Source organism: Mastigoproctus giganteus, chromosome 2, assembly GCF_048544385.1.
Source record: "Mastigoproctus giganteus isolate SK-2022 chromosome 2, ASM4854438v1, whole genome shotgun sequence".
NCBI lineage: Eukaryota > Metazoa > Arthropoda > Arachnida > Uropygi > Thelyphonidae > Mastigoproctus > Mastigoproctus giganteus.
The window spans coordinates 38,958,636-38,973,606 of record NC_143576.1 but is presented as its reverse complement, the minus strand read 5'-3'; the positions used below and the strand labels follow the sequence as shown (position 1 = coordinate 38,973,606).

At 37.1% G+C, this 14,971-nt stretch overlaps 1 protein-coding gene across 1 annotated transcript in view; it reads left to right on the top strand.

The window, feature by feature from the left end:
- Positions 1–14,971, top strand: part of endos (endosulfine alpha) — an 87,526-nt gene that overhangs the window by 41,828 nt on the left and 30,727 nt on the right. The window contains exon 2 of the mRNA XM_090368460.1: positions 3,260–3,370. Coding sequence (XP_090224586.1) covers positions 3,260–3,370 — 111 coding nt within the window. The remainder of the gene's footprint in view (positions 1–3,259; positions 3,371–14,971) is intronic.

Sequence of the window (14,971 nt, the reverse complement as noted above, 5' to 3'; positions counted from 1 at the left end):
TGTGGATCTTTATACAAATTCAATAGTGAATCTATTTTCATCATGCCATATACATCACTCCAGGGATGTCGTTAGATGTATAGGTCAGGTATGCTACAACAAACAGTTTTTATCAATAAAATCAGGATGCTATAACGAACGCTGAGGAATACTATCCGCCAACGTAGCATGTGCGTGCACATGGCATGGCGCGGTCTTCCCGCTTTGATTAGAGAGTCAGTTATCATCTTTGTAAGGTTCAGTTCAGTTATCATGAAGGGAATCTCTAGGTTAAGCAGTTCACGTTCTAATATCATGGAAAAGATGGAAACTCTTCTATTAGTGTGGATTAATGAATGGCAGGTGATAGTGTTCAGTTTAGTTCAGTTATCTGCTTATTTGCCCTTTAGCAGTGAAAAAATATATTTTTAATTATTCTGCTATATAATTTTAGCCACGAGCCGGCAAAACAGAGTGAGAAAGCTAATTAATTTAGACATTAAGAAAGAAATAATTTTCAAGCGAGAAAGTGGAAAAAGTTTAGGAGATCTAACTGCTGAATATGGTATGGCTAAATCAACAATCAGTACAATTTTAAAAAACACGGAGGAAATAAAAAGTGCATAGGTCATGAAGGGAATCTCTAGGTTAAGCAGTTCATGTTCTAATATCATGGAAAAGATGGAAACTCTTCTATTAGTGTGGATTAATGAAAAACTAGTGTGGATTAATGAATGGCAGGTGATAGTGTCAGTGAGATGATTATTTGTGAAAAGGCCAAACAATTGTTTGAGGAACTTCGTCCTAAGGCCACAAGTACTGGTTCTGCAAAGGAGTTTTTTGGCACCATAAGCCAATGAAAGACCGGCTTACATTGCTCTTTTGTGCCAATGCCTTGGGTGACTGCAATGTCAATTTTTTTTTATATGCTCTCGAGAACCCCAGAGCATATAAAAAAATCAGAAAAAACTGCCTTGGAATTTTGTGGTTTACCGGATTTAGGAAAAGGACTGGGTTGCACAGTGTTTTGAGGCATGATGAGGCTGCCAGTGCAGATAGGGACGTTGCTGAGCAACATGAGAAATTTAAGAAAATAATTAAGGATGGAGGCTTTCTTTCACAGCAGTGTTTAACTGCAATGAAACTGGCCTTTTCTGGAAGAGAATGCCATGCAGAACATATCATGAAGGAGGAGACCACCTTGCCTGGACATAAGCCAATGAAAGATCGGCTTACATTGCTCTTTTGTGCCAATGCCTTGGGTGACTGCAAGGTCAAACCACTACTCATGTACTATTTGGAGAAACCCAGAGCATTTAAAAACATCCTGGTCACAAAGCTGGAGTGATCAGGAGTCTCTTCTCCGACTGGGTAACAGGTGTTTGGCCCCACTGTCCGTGACTACTTTAGGGAAAAGAATCTTCCATTGAAGGTTCTTTTGGTCAGGGACAATGCCCCAGCCCACCCTTCTAATTTGATGGAAGAATTACTAGATGAGTTCAGTTTTATCAAGGTTCGCTTCTTGCCACCTAATACGATGCCTCTCCTCCAGCCTATGGACCCACAGGTGATCGCAAATTTTAAAAAACTCTACACTAAGGCACTGTTCAGGAAATGTTTTGAGGCCACTTCTTCCAGTGATGTGACTGAAGGACTTTTGGAAGGGTCACTTCAATATAGCAGTTGCTTGGAAAGTTTCTGTTAGGTGTTTGAATTCGGTTTGGAGACTATTGTGGCTTGACACTCTGGCTCCAAGGGACTTTGAAGGCTTTCAATAGTTGGAGGAAGAGCCTGTTGTGCAGGAAATTGTGTCTGGGAGTTCCATGGGCTTGGAGATCAATGAGGAGGAATTGGTGGAGGACCTCAGGAAGGAGCTATCATTTGATGAGCTAGCAGAGCTTCATAATGAAGAGGTAGAGGCACTGAAGAAGAGGAAACCTTTCGGGGACGAGGACAGGGAAAAAAGTCCCAGCCATCCAGCTGAGGACCTTAAAGAGGTGTTCTCTTGCTGGAATAAACTATCCAAACTTATAAAAGATTACCACTCGGATATTGCCGCTGTGGAAATGGGCCTTAATCATTTTGACACCTTGATGGCCAATTTTTGGATGGTTCAAAAATCCAGGATAAAGCAGTCAACACTGGATTCATTCTTCAAAAAGGTGGACAAATGCCCTCCAACTGATGAATCTCCCACAGGACAGTCACCCAAGACGAGTAGGAACGATGACTACCTCTTCTTCCACCTCTGTGATTGTTATGCTTTTTATTAGGGAAAGTTTGTTCATATTTTTCACTAAAGAAACATTGTTTATGCTTTTCAAATTTTATTTACAGTGTATAAAAGTTAAATAAATTAATTTTATATTATTTTTAAACTTATATTTTTCTTTTTGTATTATATTTTTCCTGTTTAAATCATTGTATTGGATAGTAACTTTGCTCTAGACTGTGGGCCTGGAATGGTTTACCCCTAAATACATATATTTCAGTGTATGCTAGAACGAACAGATGCTATAACAAACAAGGTTCTAGAACCAATTACGTTCGTTCTAGCATACCCCACTGTAATTCAAAAATTTATGAACAAGAATTTGATGCTGTATTCCATTGAAGGTGCAAAATTATTGAAAGGGCCACTGGATCATATACCTATAGTTCTCGCTGGAAATTTCAATCTAGAATTAAATTCCGAGGCTGGAAAGAAGTTTTGTAAATTTATGAAAAGTCTTCAGTTTAGATATTAAATCAAATACTTTAGTAAATACTACACGTAATGGAACAATTATTAATTCACTAATTCACATAATTCACTCGGGAATTAAAATCATTTGATTGTCAAAATTATATCTTATTTCAGTTATCATAGACCAATAATTTTAGTATTATTATAATATATTTTATATGAATTATTTCGTTGTACTGAAATTATTTTTTTAATAAAAATAATGCAGCAATACTTTTTTTATTTATTTTATTGTACCAGTTTCATAATTCTATATTTTACTGTACCAGTTTTATAATGAGTTCCTGCAGCAAAGACGTTTTTAACGGCTGCTGCTATGACATTATCAGTGACACTGTCTCAGAGTAGAGCAGCAATAACTTATGTACCTGGTACATAATTTCGGTCTTTTAAAGTACACTGTATTTGGGGTTAGCTTGGTACTATGTAACTCCCAATGTTAATCAAGTGACAGATACATTTTATTTTTAAAATTTTATTGTTCTTGTTTATGTTCTTTTAATGTCAATACAGCTTATGGATAAAGTTTTTTAGGTAAGTTTGAAGGAAGCTGAGAAGGAGGAAGAGGCCAAATTAAAGGCAAAATATCCCCAAGTATTAAGACCTGGAGGATCTTCTTTCCTTCAGAAGAGATTACAGAAAGGAGTAAGTTTGCTTGTTTCATACCCTCCCACCACTATTTTATTAGTAAAACTAAAGCATTAGTACCATTTTTGTGTAAAATGATAAATTTTATTTTCCAGTATTCAGCTAAATAGAGTAGTTAGATAAACTTCAATGATGACGCAGTTTTATGTGGCAAATGAATAATTTGTTCACCTTTGGTTATATAATTTCCATGATTGTAATGCATGTGTATTTATTAAAATTGAATATCTAATAAAATGTAGTGATACTTTCATGTATAAATTAATACAATTAAGTTATACTCTAATAAGATTATCAAAAGCATTGGCAAGAAAACATGTTGTTGTTATTTGATTTTTAGGAGCATTAGCAACTAAGGCCATATTGCTCCGGGGATATGCTGTGGTCATTCCCTGACCTTTCCGCATCCTCCGTATTTGGTAGTCACGGGCTCGAACCCCGGTCTAATCAAGAAGCGTGTGCTTTGCACTGCTGCTCCTGCCCACATTGGCTACGGAGATGCCAAGAAAACATGTGCATGTGGTGTTATTTATAACATAAATGATTTTCTCAATGTTAGGATTAGTGTTACTGAATTTGTTTAATTTTAAATGGTAGCAAGTGGTGGTAGGGAAAAAGGTAAATGAGAGGAAGAGGGAAGTGGAGGTGGGGAGAGTGGATCATAAGCTGAAGCTGAATCTTTTGATGCTCTGGTAGCAAGGAGCAGCTTTAAATGTGTAAGAGTTAAGTAATTATAAAGTTAAAATTGTTTCTTAATAGGCAAAAGAAATGTTATCTGTAAATATATCTTGCTCATATAATTTTGCAGTAATATTGGGTGTGTTCCACATATATCTTGGTGAGGATATATTTTATTAGGTCAGAATTGTCTGCTGGACATCTGAAGGATTATAATTCTGAAATCCAATTATCACGCACGCTGTTCCATAAACATTTAATGTCTATAGAATAGAGTTTGACAGGAAAAGAATCTGGGTTGTATGGGGCAGACTGAAAAGTAATGTCTCTTAGCTCATAATTTCATTGCTGAGGATAGATCAAGTTCCAGCTCAGTTCACTAATAGCTATATAGTGCAAGGAAGCCACTTTGGTCAGTGCAGCAAAAGCTGCACCGAAAAAAAAAGAAGTAGATAATAAAATAATAACAAAATATAAAGTATTTGCTTCAATCCTCACATAGTTTTGAAACCTCAATATCCAGTTGACCTGTTAATTTATTCAGATTATCAGCGATCAAATGTCTGCAAAGGCAACATTCTTTTAGCCTGCAATCAGACTTGCTGGCTAAAAGAAAACTTCCTAAATCTAATCTAAACTGCTTCCCCTGTAATTTGAATTTATGCCTCCAAGTTCTGAAATTCTTTCTAATAATGAAAATTCCACCTTCATTCATTTTACTAAATCCTCTTAGACCTTTATAAACCCAAATCAGGTTACCTCTGAGATGCCTGGTTGCAAGCTCTGTAGCCCACATATTTGAGGTCTTTCCTCATATGGCCGTTCTTTGCCGATCTAGCCATGCGAGGTGCCCGTTTTTGGAGAAGCCGAACATCTATTTTGAGTTGAAGTCTCCATACTTGAAAACTTTGATAAATCATCAATAGGACAGCATGTACTTTCTTTATTTCCTGTTTACATTGCTCAGAAAACTTCATATCTGTCCATATTATAACTCCCAGATGCCTCTCTTCCTCTACTGTTTTTAATTCAGCCTCACCAAGTGTATAATTTATTTTGGTGTTGCTATTCCCCAGGTGCAAGACCTTGCATTTTGCTGCATTAAAATGTAGTTGCCACTTTTTTGACCATTTTTTTCAGCCTATTCAAGTCATCCTGAAGGAGTGCTTGGTACTAATCATTATGTACTTTACCAATCTTTACTTCATCTGCAAATTTTGACATCAAGCCTTCTGTCCCATTATTGATCGTTTATGAAAATCAGAAACAACAGTGGTCCAAGAACTGATCCTTGGGACTCAACTTCTATCTTTATAGCAATCTGAAGAATATCCATTATCACAAACCTCTGCTTTCTGACATATCTATTATCACCACAACCTGTCCCCAATTGTTGGGTAACTGCCCTGCAAGCTATCCAGCAATCCATCTTAGAATTTTTCCAGTAATCCCAACATGGGCTCACATCTGGTGAGTACAGGCTTGGCACACCTAGGATCCTACGCTGGATAGGGTCATAAGCTGGATACCCCGAGAGGGGGGGTAATACAGAATTTTTTTTTTGACTGGTGCAGCATAAACCGCAGGCTCCCTTGCACCATACAGCTAATAATAATAATAATGTTCCAGCTTAAACAATATCTTATGAGGGACTGAGTCAGATGCCTTGCTAAAAATCCAAATAAACTATAATGAAATTGTTCTCTACATTAAGCTCATGAGTAACTATGTGAAAATAGCTTATTAAGATTTTCCTGTAACAAAACCATGTTGTGTTATTCAGAATGCTATATCTATCTAAATGTCCCTGGATTGCACTCTTAATCATTCTTTCTAAGATTTTCCATATCACTTTATGATTTTGTTTTTCTTAATTAACAGCATAACCCCTCCTCCCTTCCTATCCTGTCTATCCTTTCTGTACACATAGTACTGTCCAAATTCCAGTTCTGCACTACTTATATCTGTGTGACACCACATCTCTGATATTCTAACAATATCTGCCTTTGATGTCTTGACCCGCACTTCAAATTCATCAGATTTATTTACTATACTTTTAGCATTGGTGTACCTGCCAGTATACATGCACCTATTCTTATTCTTATTTACTGTGACACAACCCATGTATTTATTTGTTCCATGTATTTGTTTCATGATTGACTCCTACCAGTCCCTAAACCCCCAGCACCCCGCCTTTCAGGCTGCTGCTCTTTCTAACAGAAGCAGTGCAAGAACCACTTTCACCTCTGCTTGCAGCTACTATATAACGTTTTAGTCTGTGAATTCCCCCAAACTAAAGTTTTCAGACCCACCTTACTGCCGCGTTAGCATCAGCAAACGCTCTTGCAACCCTTCTGTTTCAGTCTATCCGATCTCTGCAGAAGCAGTCTCTCCTGTATAAGGCCTTGAATGGTTTGAGCAAGCTGAATGCTGCTGGGATTCTTGCTTAGATCATGCACCTAAGGGGGCATAAATTTAAACTCAGGAAAGACAGTTGTAGAATAGATGTGCGGAAATTTGCTTTTAGCCAGCAGATGGTCGATTGCTGGAACAAACTTCCATTTGTCATTGTGGAAGTTGATAGTTTAAATAAATTCAGCGAAGAACTGGACAAACATTTCGAACAAATGAATGGGTGAAATGGCAATTTTTTTTTTTTTTTTTAGCTGACGTTGTATAAGCTTTGCTTTCTTACATCATATACCTCTACTAATGCTAATACTGCTGTGCTGCCAGGTCTTAATTATTTGATTCTTTTCTTGAGTTTGTCCAAGGTCCCAGACTAAAATGAATAAATCTCTTTAAAAAAAAAAAAAAATTGTTGTGCAAAACATCCACAGAATTCTAGATAACATTTGACTTAACTCTGCCAGATGATACCTGGACTTTGAATTTCTTTGGATGTAGAGATCTTTTACAGAAATATCTGTACTGTCTCTTGTTTTCAAAATTAGTAAAGGAGAATCCTGGATTCATCTAGTCAAAATGGTTAAAAATATATTCACCTCATATTAAAAATTCAAATATTCTTCCATCGAAAACAGTTTAACTTGTAAACTAGCAAACACAGAAAACCAACACTAAGCAGAAACTATTAGCTGCTTAGAGTTACACTTGTAGGTAGAAAGAATCTATTTTGTATAGATGGTATTCATTTGAACAAAGGTGGTGCAAGAATTTTTGCCGGTATCATTGAGGATAACCGAAGGGTTTAGGGAAGCTGCCAGTTGTGGGGATATAAGCAGGGCTGTGGTGGAAGGTATACGTGGGTACATGCCGTATACCCTCTGGATTTTTTTAGGTGAATAGTGTACACTTGGTTTTTGAAAGAATTGAAAAAACAAATAATATTTAAATATTTACTGAATAAAAAACAAATTTATTAGAATTTGCTTCTAGGTAATACTTGCAGTATTTATCTTTTTAATATACATGCGTATCCATAAGTAAATATACCTTATACGTACAAGTATACGCTATATATCCTCTGGAATGAATTTGATTAATATGCACAATATACTCTGCTTTTTGTAACATTCATGGAGTATACCTTCTGCTAATTTTACGGCTGGATAAGGGTAATACAGATCAGCATTTATCTGATGATATGTTTCCCTGACATGCTTGCACTCACCTCAAGAATTCTTGTTTGTTGCCACAACAGCTGATGTTGACAAGTTGTTCTGAGGGTAGTATTGTTTCAAATGAGAGGGATGAGAAAGATAGGGAAACAAGCCAAAATAACTTCAAGGGGTATGTCAAGGTAGTAAACTATAGAAGAATACTTAACTAGTCTTAATTGTGTCTACAATCATGTCAGAAGTGTTTTCGATAAAGTGGCTGAATTTGAACTCCTGGTTAGGACAACTAATGCTGATACAATATGGTTAAAATAAACATGGCGCCCAGAAATTGGGCATGAAAAGTTCCACTATGTTATGTATAATGTATGTAGGAAAGATAAGAGGGGTAGTGATGTCATGCTTCTTATCAAAAGCAGTCTGAGTGTAAAAAGAGCTTTTGCCGAGTCTGAAGTTATGTCTGCCAGCATAGAATCTATGTTGTGTGATTTAGTTGGAAGCAAAGATATAATGAGAGTGGGATTAATCTACAAACCAGAAGACTGTAAAGAACGAAGGTCTTTTCATGAAAATGGAATGGAAAAGTAAGCGCGAATGTCTTATTATGGGTGACTTCAATTGCCCCAGCCTGAGTGGGAGGTAAACTCACTTTGGATAAAACATTTTCTAAATAAAGTAGATGATTTTTATTTGTACCAGCATGTCAGAGATAATACTAAGGGTGAGAATAACCTTGACCTCATTATTACTCACAAATTAGACAACATCACAGGGCTTAAAATACAAAAACTATTTGCAGGTAGTGACCAAGCAGTCGTCATTTGGAAGATGAAGAAAGATGTTTCAGTAGTTAAAGGTAAAGGCAGATGGTATTCATTTGAACAAAGGTGGTGCAAGAATTTTTGCCTGTATCATTGAGGATAATTTAAGGGTTCAGGGAAACTGCCAGTTGGAGGAAGATAAGGGCAGGGTTGTGGTGAAGGGTATATGTGGGTATACGCTATATACCCTCTGGATTTTTTATCTGAATAGCGTATACCTTCTGGTTTTTTAAAGACTTGAAAAAACAACTATTATTTAAATATTTACTGAAAATTAAAAAATAAATTTATTAGAATTTGATTCTAGGCAATACTTATAGTTTTATTTTTTTAATATACAGCCACTCCCAACTTACATAAAGGTTGCGTTCCACCAAACTCTACATAAGTCGGAATTTTACATATTGTTGGAATTTCCCTAAATTCTTATGCAGCACTCACAAATTTGATTGAAGCAAAAACATCAGCAGGTTTTATCTTTCGAGCATCGTTGCCAGAATCAACATTTCCAGTTGATATGATTGAGCTGATTATCTGATTATCAGCACTGATTATTCATGCATTAAGAATTTGCAGATAAAGGAACCACTGGTGACAGTGATCACAGTGTACAGATATGGGAATTACTTAAAGATGTAACTACCATCAAGGCTAAAGTGAAGGGCTTTTGCTTTCATAAAGGTGACTACAAGGGTTTCAGACAATTTTTAAATTCTGTATAGTGGGATCAACTGATGATGTTACCAACCTTGAATTCTAAATGGGAAGCCTTCAGGGACTTAATCTTGGATTCTACTAGGCTTTTCATTCCAACTAAGAAATACTGTTCAAGGTTCAGGCCTAAATAAATAGATGTCAGATGAATTAATGAGACTCGTGGAATAATGTATGGGATGCATATAAATTCAGGTGACAGAATCCTATGGCAGATATAAGCTTGTCTGTAATCAAGTCACAAAGGAGGTTAGGCAGGCGAAGGCAGATTACAAGAAATCTTTGGCAAAGGATGAAAAACAGCAAAGAGTTCTTTACTTATGTAAACTCTAGAAGGAAAGGGAAGAACCCGATTGAACCATTTAACATAGATGGGTTGACTATTCATGATCATGCTCAGGTAGCTGATAAACTGAATGAGTATTTTGCATCCTCATTCACACATGAGGAGTTATTCAATGAGGGGAATGTCGGAAGTAATCAGACTAACAGAGAGCTAAGTGATTTTCTAATAATTGAGAGCAAAGTCTAGGAGAAATATGCACACTAGGCACTCATACACTAGCAAGGCTTTTGTGGATTTATTGGATGATTGTTTTTCTACATCAGCATGTTTGGGAGGCAACTAGAAGGAGTAATACTCTTGATCTGATTATCAGTAGTGATTCTTCATGCATTAAAAATCTGCAGATAAAGGAACCACTAGGTGGCAGTGATCACAGTGTGTGAAGTGGGATTTACTCAAGGAAGTAACTACCATCAAAGGTAAAGGGAAGGGTTTTTGCTTTCATAAAGGCAACTATGGAGGTCTGAGACACTAATTTAAATTCTATATGGTGGAACCAACTGATCATGTTACCAACAGCAAATTCAAAATGGGAAGCATTCAAAGAATTAATCTTGGAAGCTACTAGGCTTTACATACCAACTAAGAAATATTGTTCAAGGTTTAGGCCTAAATGGATGTCAGATGAACTAATGAGACATATGGCAGAGAAGAAAAATGCATGGGATACATATAAATTAACATGTGACACAGAAGCCTATGATAGATATAAGTTCATCTGTAACCAAGTTACAAAGGAGGTTAGGCACGCGAAGGCAGATTACGAGAAATCTTTGGCAAAGGATGCAAAAAAAAACAGCAAAGAGTTCTTTACCTAGGAAAACTCTAGAAGGAAGGATATGAATCAGATTGGTCCACTGGATATCGATGGTTGAACTGTTGATGATCCTGCTCAGGTGGCTAACAAAACTAAATGAGTGTTTTGCATCTACATTCACACATTCAGCGAGGGGAATGCCAGAGGTGAACTAAACTCTGGCAGTGAGCTAGATGATTTTGTAATAACTGAGAGGAAAGTGGAGGAGAAATTGTTGAAGATAAACATAAGAAAGGCACCTGGGGTGGATGGCATCTAACCAGTAATATTAAAGGAGGCAGAAAGGAAGTAAGCAAACCCTTAGCCACAATTATGAGAGCATCCTTTGACTCAGGGAAGTTACCCATGGACTGGAGATGTGCAAATTTGACCCCAATTTACAAAAGAGGATTAAAGGGTGACATAAGTAATTATAGACTTGTTAGTTTAACTTCTGTTCCAGGAAAATTAATGGAGGCACTGGTTAAAGAAGCACTGCAGGATCATATAGACAAGACTTCAATTATAGCTTGGACACAGCATGGGTTTGTTAAGGGGAAGTCTCGTCTGACCAATTTGATTGGATACTATGATGTCGTCACAAAGATTTGGATCTTAGAAAGGCTTTTGATGACTGCTGCACAAATTTGAGCAGTGCGACATTGGAGGCAAATTGCTGCTATGGATAAAGGGATGGTCGAGTGGGAGAAGACAGAGTGGTAATCAATGGACACTGCTCTTTGTGAACTAATGTTATTAGTGAAGTCTCTCAGGGTTCAGTTTTGGGTCCATTGTTGTTTTCTGTATTTATAAATGATATTGATGATGGTATATCCAGCTTAACGTTCAAGTTTGCAGAAGATACGAAGGTTGGAGAGTTGTTAATGACAGTATGCTGCTGCAACAGGATCTAGAAAAGTTGAGCAGATGGGCTGCGAGGTGGCAAATGAAGTTTAACATTGACAAACGTAAAGTACTACATATAAGAAGCAGTAATCCCAGAGTAACGTATCAACTCTATGGTACTACACTGACAGTGGTAGAGAATGAAAAGGACCTGGGGGTAATTGTTCAGGCAGATATGAAGTTTTCTGAGCAGTGCAGACAGTCTGCAAGAGTAGCTCATGGTGTCTTGTCAATGATATACCGGAATTTTTCTAGCAGGGATAAGGAGGTGATTATCCCCTTGTATAAGGCAATGGTCAGGCCACACCTTGAGTACTGTATACAGGTCTGGAGGCCTCATTTTAAGAAGGATGTAGAGCTGTTGGAACGAGTACAGAGAAGGGCAACAAGATTAGTGAATGGAACAAAGGGTTGCTCTTACAAAGAAAGGCTTAAGTTTTGCAGATTACAGTGTCTGTAGTCTAGGCACCTGTGAGGTGATCTGATTCAGCTGTATAAAGCCTTGAATGGTTTGAGCATGCTCAGTTCTGATTGGATTCTTCCTCTTGCTCAGAATAATCACCTGAGAGGGCATAAATTCAAATTAAGGAAAGACAGTTGTAGGATAGATGTGTGGAAGTTTGCATTTAGCCAGCGGTAGTTGATTGGTGTAACAGACTAGACTTCCATCTTTTGTTGTGGAAGTTGGTAGCCTAAATAAATTTAAGGCTGAGCTGGACAGGTATTTGGAACGAATGGAGGAATGAAATTGGAGTTTTTTTTTTTTGGCTGATGCTGCATAAGCTTTGTTTTTTGCATTGTGTGCCTCTACTAATGCTAATAAGGAAGGCAACTTGGTTAGAAGAGATTTATCCAGTTATATTAAAGGAGGCAGCAAGGGAAGTAAGCAAACCCTTAGTCATAATTATGAGAGCTTTCTTGAACTTAGGGGAGCTTCCCATGGATTGGAGGTTGAAAATGTGTCACCAATTCACAAAGGGGGTTCATAATGTGACACAAGTAACTATAGACCTGTTAGTTTAACTTATGTTCTGCAGTAAATAATGGAGTCACTGGTTAAAGAATCATTGCAGGATCATCTAGACAAGACTGCAGTAATAGTTAAGATACAGCATGGGCTTGTTAAAGGGACGTCTTGTCTGACCAATTTGATTGTATACTATGATGTGGTCACAGAGGAACTGAATGTCAAAAATAATTTTGATATCATATACTTGAATTTCAGGAAAGCTTTTGATACTGTTGCACATGGAAGACTACTGTACAAATTTGAGGTAAGTTGATACAACGAGTAAAAAGGGATGGTTGAGTCAGAGATGACAGAGAGTGGTAATCAATGGACACTGTTCTTCGTGGACAAATGTTATTATTAGAGTTCCCCAGGGTTCGGTGCTGGGCCCATTGTTGTTTTGTGTATTCATCAATGTTATTGATGAAGGTATATCAGGATTAATGTCCAAGTTTGCAGATGATACAAAGGTTGGTAGGGTTGATAACAACAGTAAAGACAGTATGCTACTTCAACTGGATCTAGATAAGTTGGGCAAATGGGCTAAGAAGTGGCATCTGAAGTGTATGAGTAGCAATAACCCAAGAGAAATGTACCAACTGTGTGGTACTACAGTCAGGGAAGTGGAAAGTAAAAAAGACTTGGGGGTAATTGTGCAGTCAAATATGAAGTTTGCTGAGCAGTGAAGATGAGCTGCCAGGGCAGGTCATGGAGTTTTGTCAATGATGTATAGGAATTTTGCTAGTAGGGACAAATAGGTGATTATCCCGTTGTACAAGTCAATTGGTCAGGCCGCACCTAGAGTACCATGTACAGGTCTGGAGGCTACATATTAAGAAGGATGTAGAGTTGCTAGAATGAGTACATAGAAGGGCAACAAGATTGGTGAGGGGAACAAAGGGTTGCTCTTATCAAGCTTATGTTCTGCAAATTGCAGTGCCTATAGAGTAGACACTTGCAAAGTGATCTGATTGAGGTGTATTAGGCCTTGATTAGGTTGAGCAAGCTGAATGCTGGTGGGATTCTTCCTCAGATTAATAACCTGAGGGGGCCTAGATTCAAATTGAGGAAAGACTATTGTAGAATGGATGTGTGGAAGTTTGCCTTTAGCCATCGGGTGGTTGCTTGGTGGAACAGACTTCCATATTTTGTTGTGGAAGTTGATAGCCTAAATAAATTTAAGGCTGAGCTGATCTGGATAGGCATTTGGAACGAATGGAGGGGTGAAATGGGAGGCTTTTTGTTTTTTTTTTTTTTTTTTGTTTTTTTTGGCTGATGCTGCATAAGCTTGCTTTCTTGCATTGTGTGCCTCTACTAATGTTAATGCTAATGCTGATTTCCCTATATGCAGTGCTTGCAAATTTGATTGAAGCAATATTTATGCAATTTTTTGATCTCATGCATAGGAAAAATTACAAAATTACAAAAAGAGAGAGGAGACAGGCATAACATCAGCAAGTTTTACCTTTTGAGCATCGCTTCCAGAATCAATGTCTCCAGCTGATATGCACACTGTTGCAGAAGTTGAGGGCTGTGGAGATTTAGAAGAGGTTTTTCCAATGCAACTAAAATTTCTCTGCAGCGGCAGAATTGGCACTGGTGACTTCACCGCATACTTTAATGTTTTAGAAATCAGCACGATGCTTGAACCTATTAAACCATCCATTACTTGCCACGAACTTGGCTTGGGGATCGCCGTACTTATCCTTAATATCTTCATAAATCTTGCTTTTGCTTGAATGGCCATTGGACTCAGGGGCACTCCCTTCTGAATCTGGTTTTTCATCCATATTATTAATAGCATTTCCATTTTCGATATAGCATCTGAATGTTGTTTTGTGATCACTGTTGATCTTAAATGCGTTGATCCTTTAACATGTTATTTAACATATGCACACTGTCCCTTAAAATAGTATTCATTGTTGAAGCAGCGAGACCTAATTTCGTGCAATAGATGACAAACTGCTTTGTACTTCTTAATTAATCATCATTTCTAAATCAATTTTGTTTTGTTTACTAAAACTGCCTATACAGCCTCCAAACCTTTCTAAATTGGATTTTAAAATAAGTTTGTATCTCATAATAACCCTACCATTTGATCTTCAATCAACTTGTACACAGGATTTCTTTATTGAGCCTCCCTGGATATATTCACCACTTTACCAACATTGGCTATATTTATTATTACTGGAATTTTCTTCTATAACGCTTCATTTCCAATTGGTTGAATATTTCTATCTGGTTATCTTCAACATAATTTTTATTTAATGTGATAAGGTATCCTTTATACAGTCTTCATAGCATTTATTGCAACATAACCCTAACATTTGGATTACAGACAATTATTCTTGACCTATGTTCAACCTTTAGGTCATTTCTATCCTTTCCAGCTAAGGATTTTATATTATTGATTGCATGTTACAAACTATTCACCTAGTGATATATGTGAACAGTTTTAACTTGGATTTTAAATTATCTTGGTGTACTCTAATAAGGCATTACTTACACAAACTTTATAGTTTTTGATACATGATGGCCCTGCCATTTGGTCTTAAATCTATTAATTTTAGCTTTCATTCATTCATTCTATATACAGTTATAACCCTGTTATAACGCGGTTTGCTTTACGCTGATTCGCTATAACGCTGTTCTTATATTATAACCTGTATCTGACTATAATGCTGTCACAGATCACTATAACACTCTTTTACAGATTGCATTTTTGGCATATTTAACGAAATCGTTTC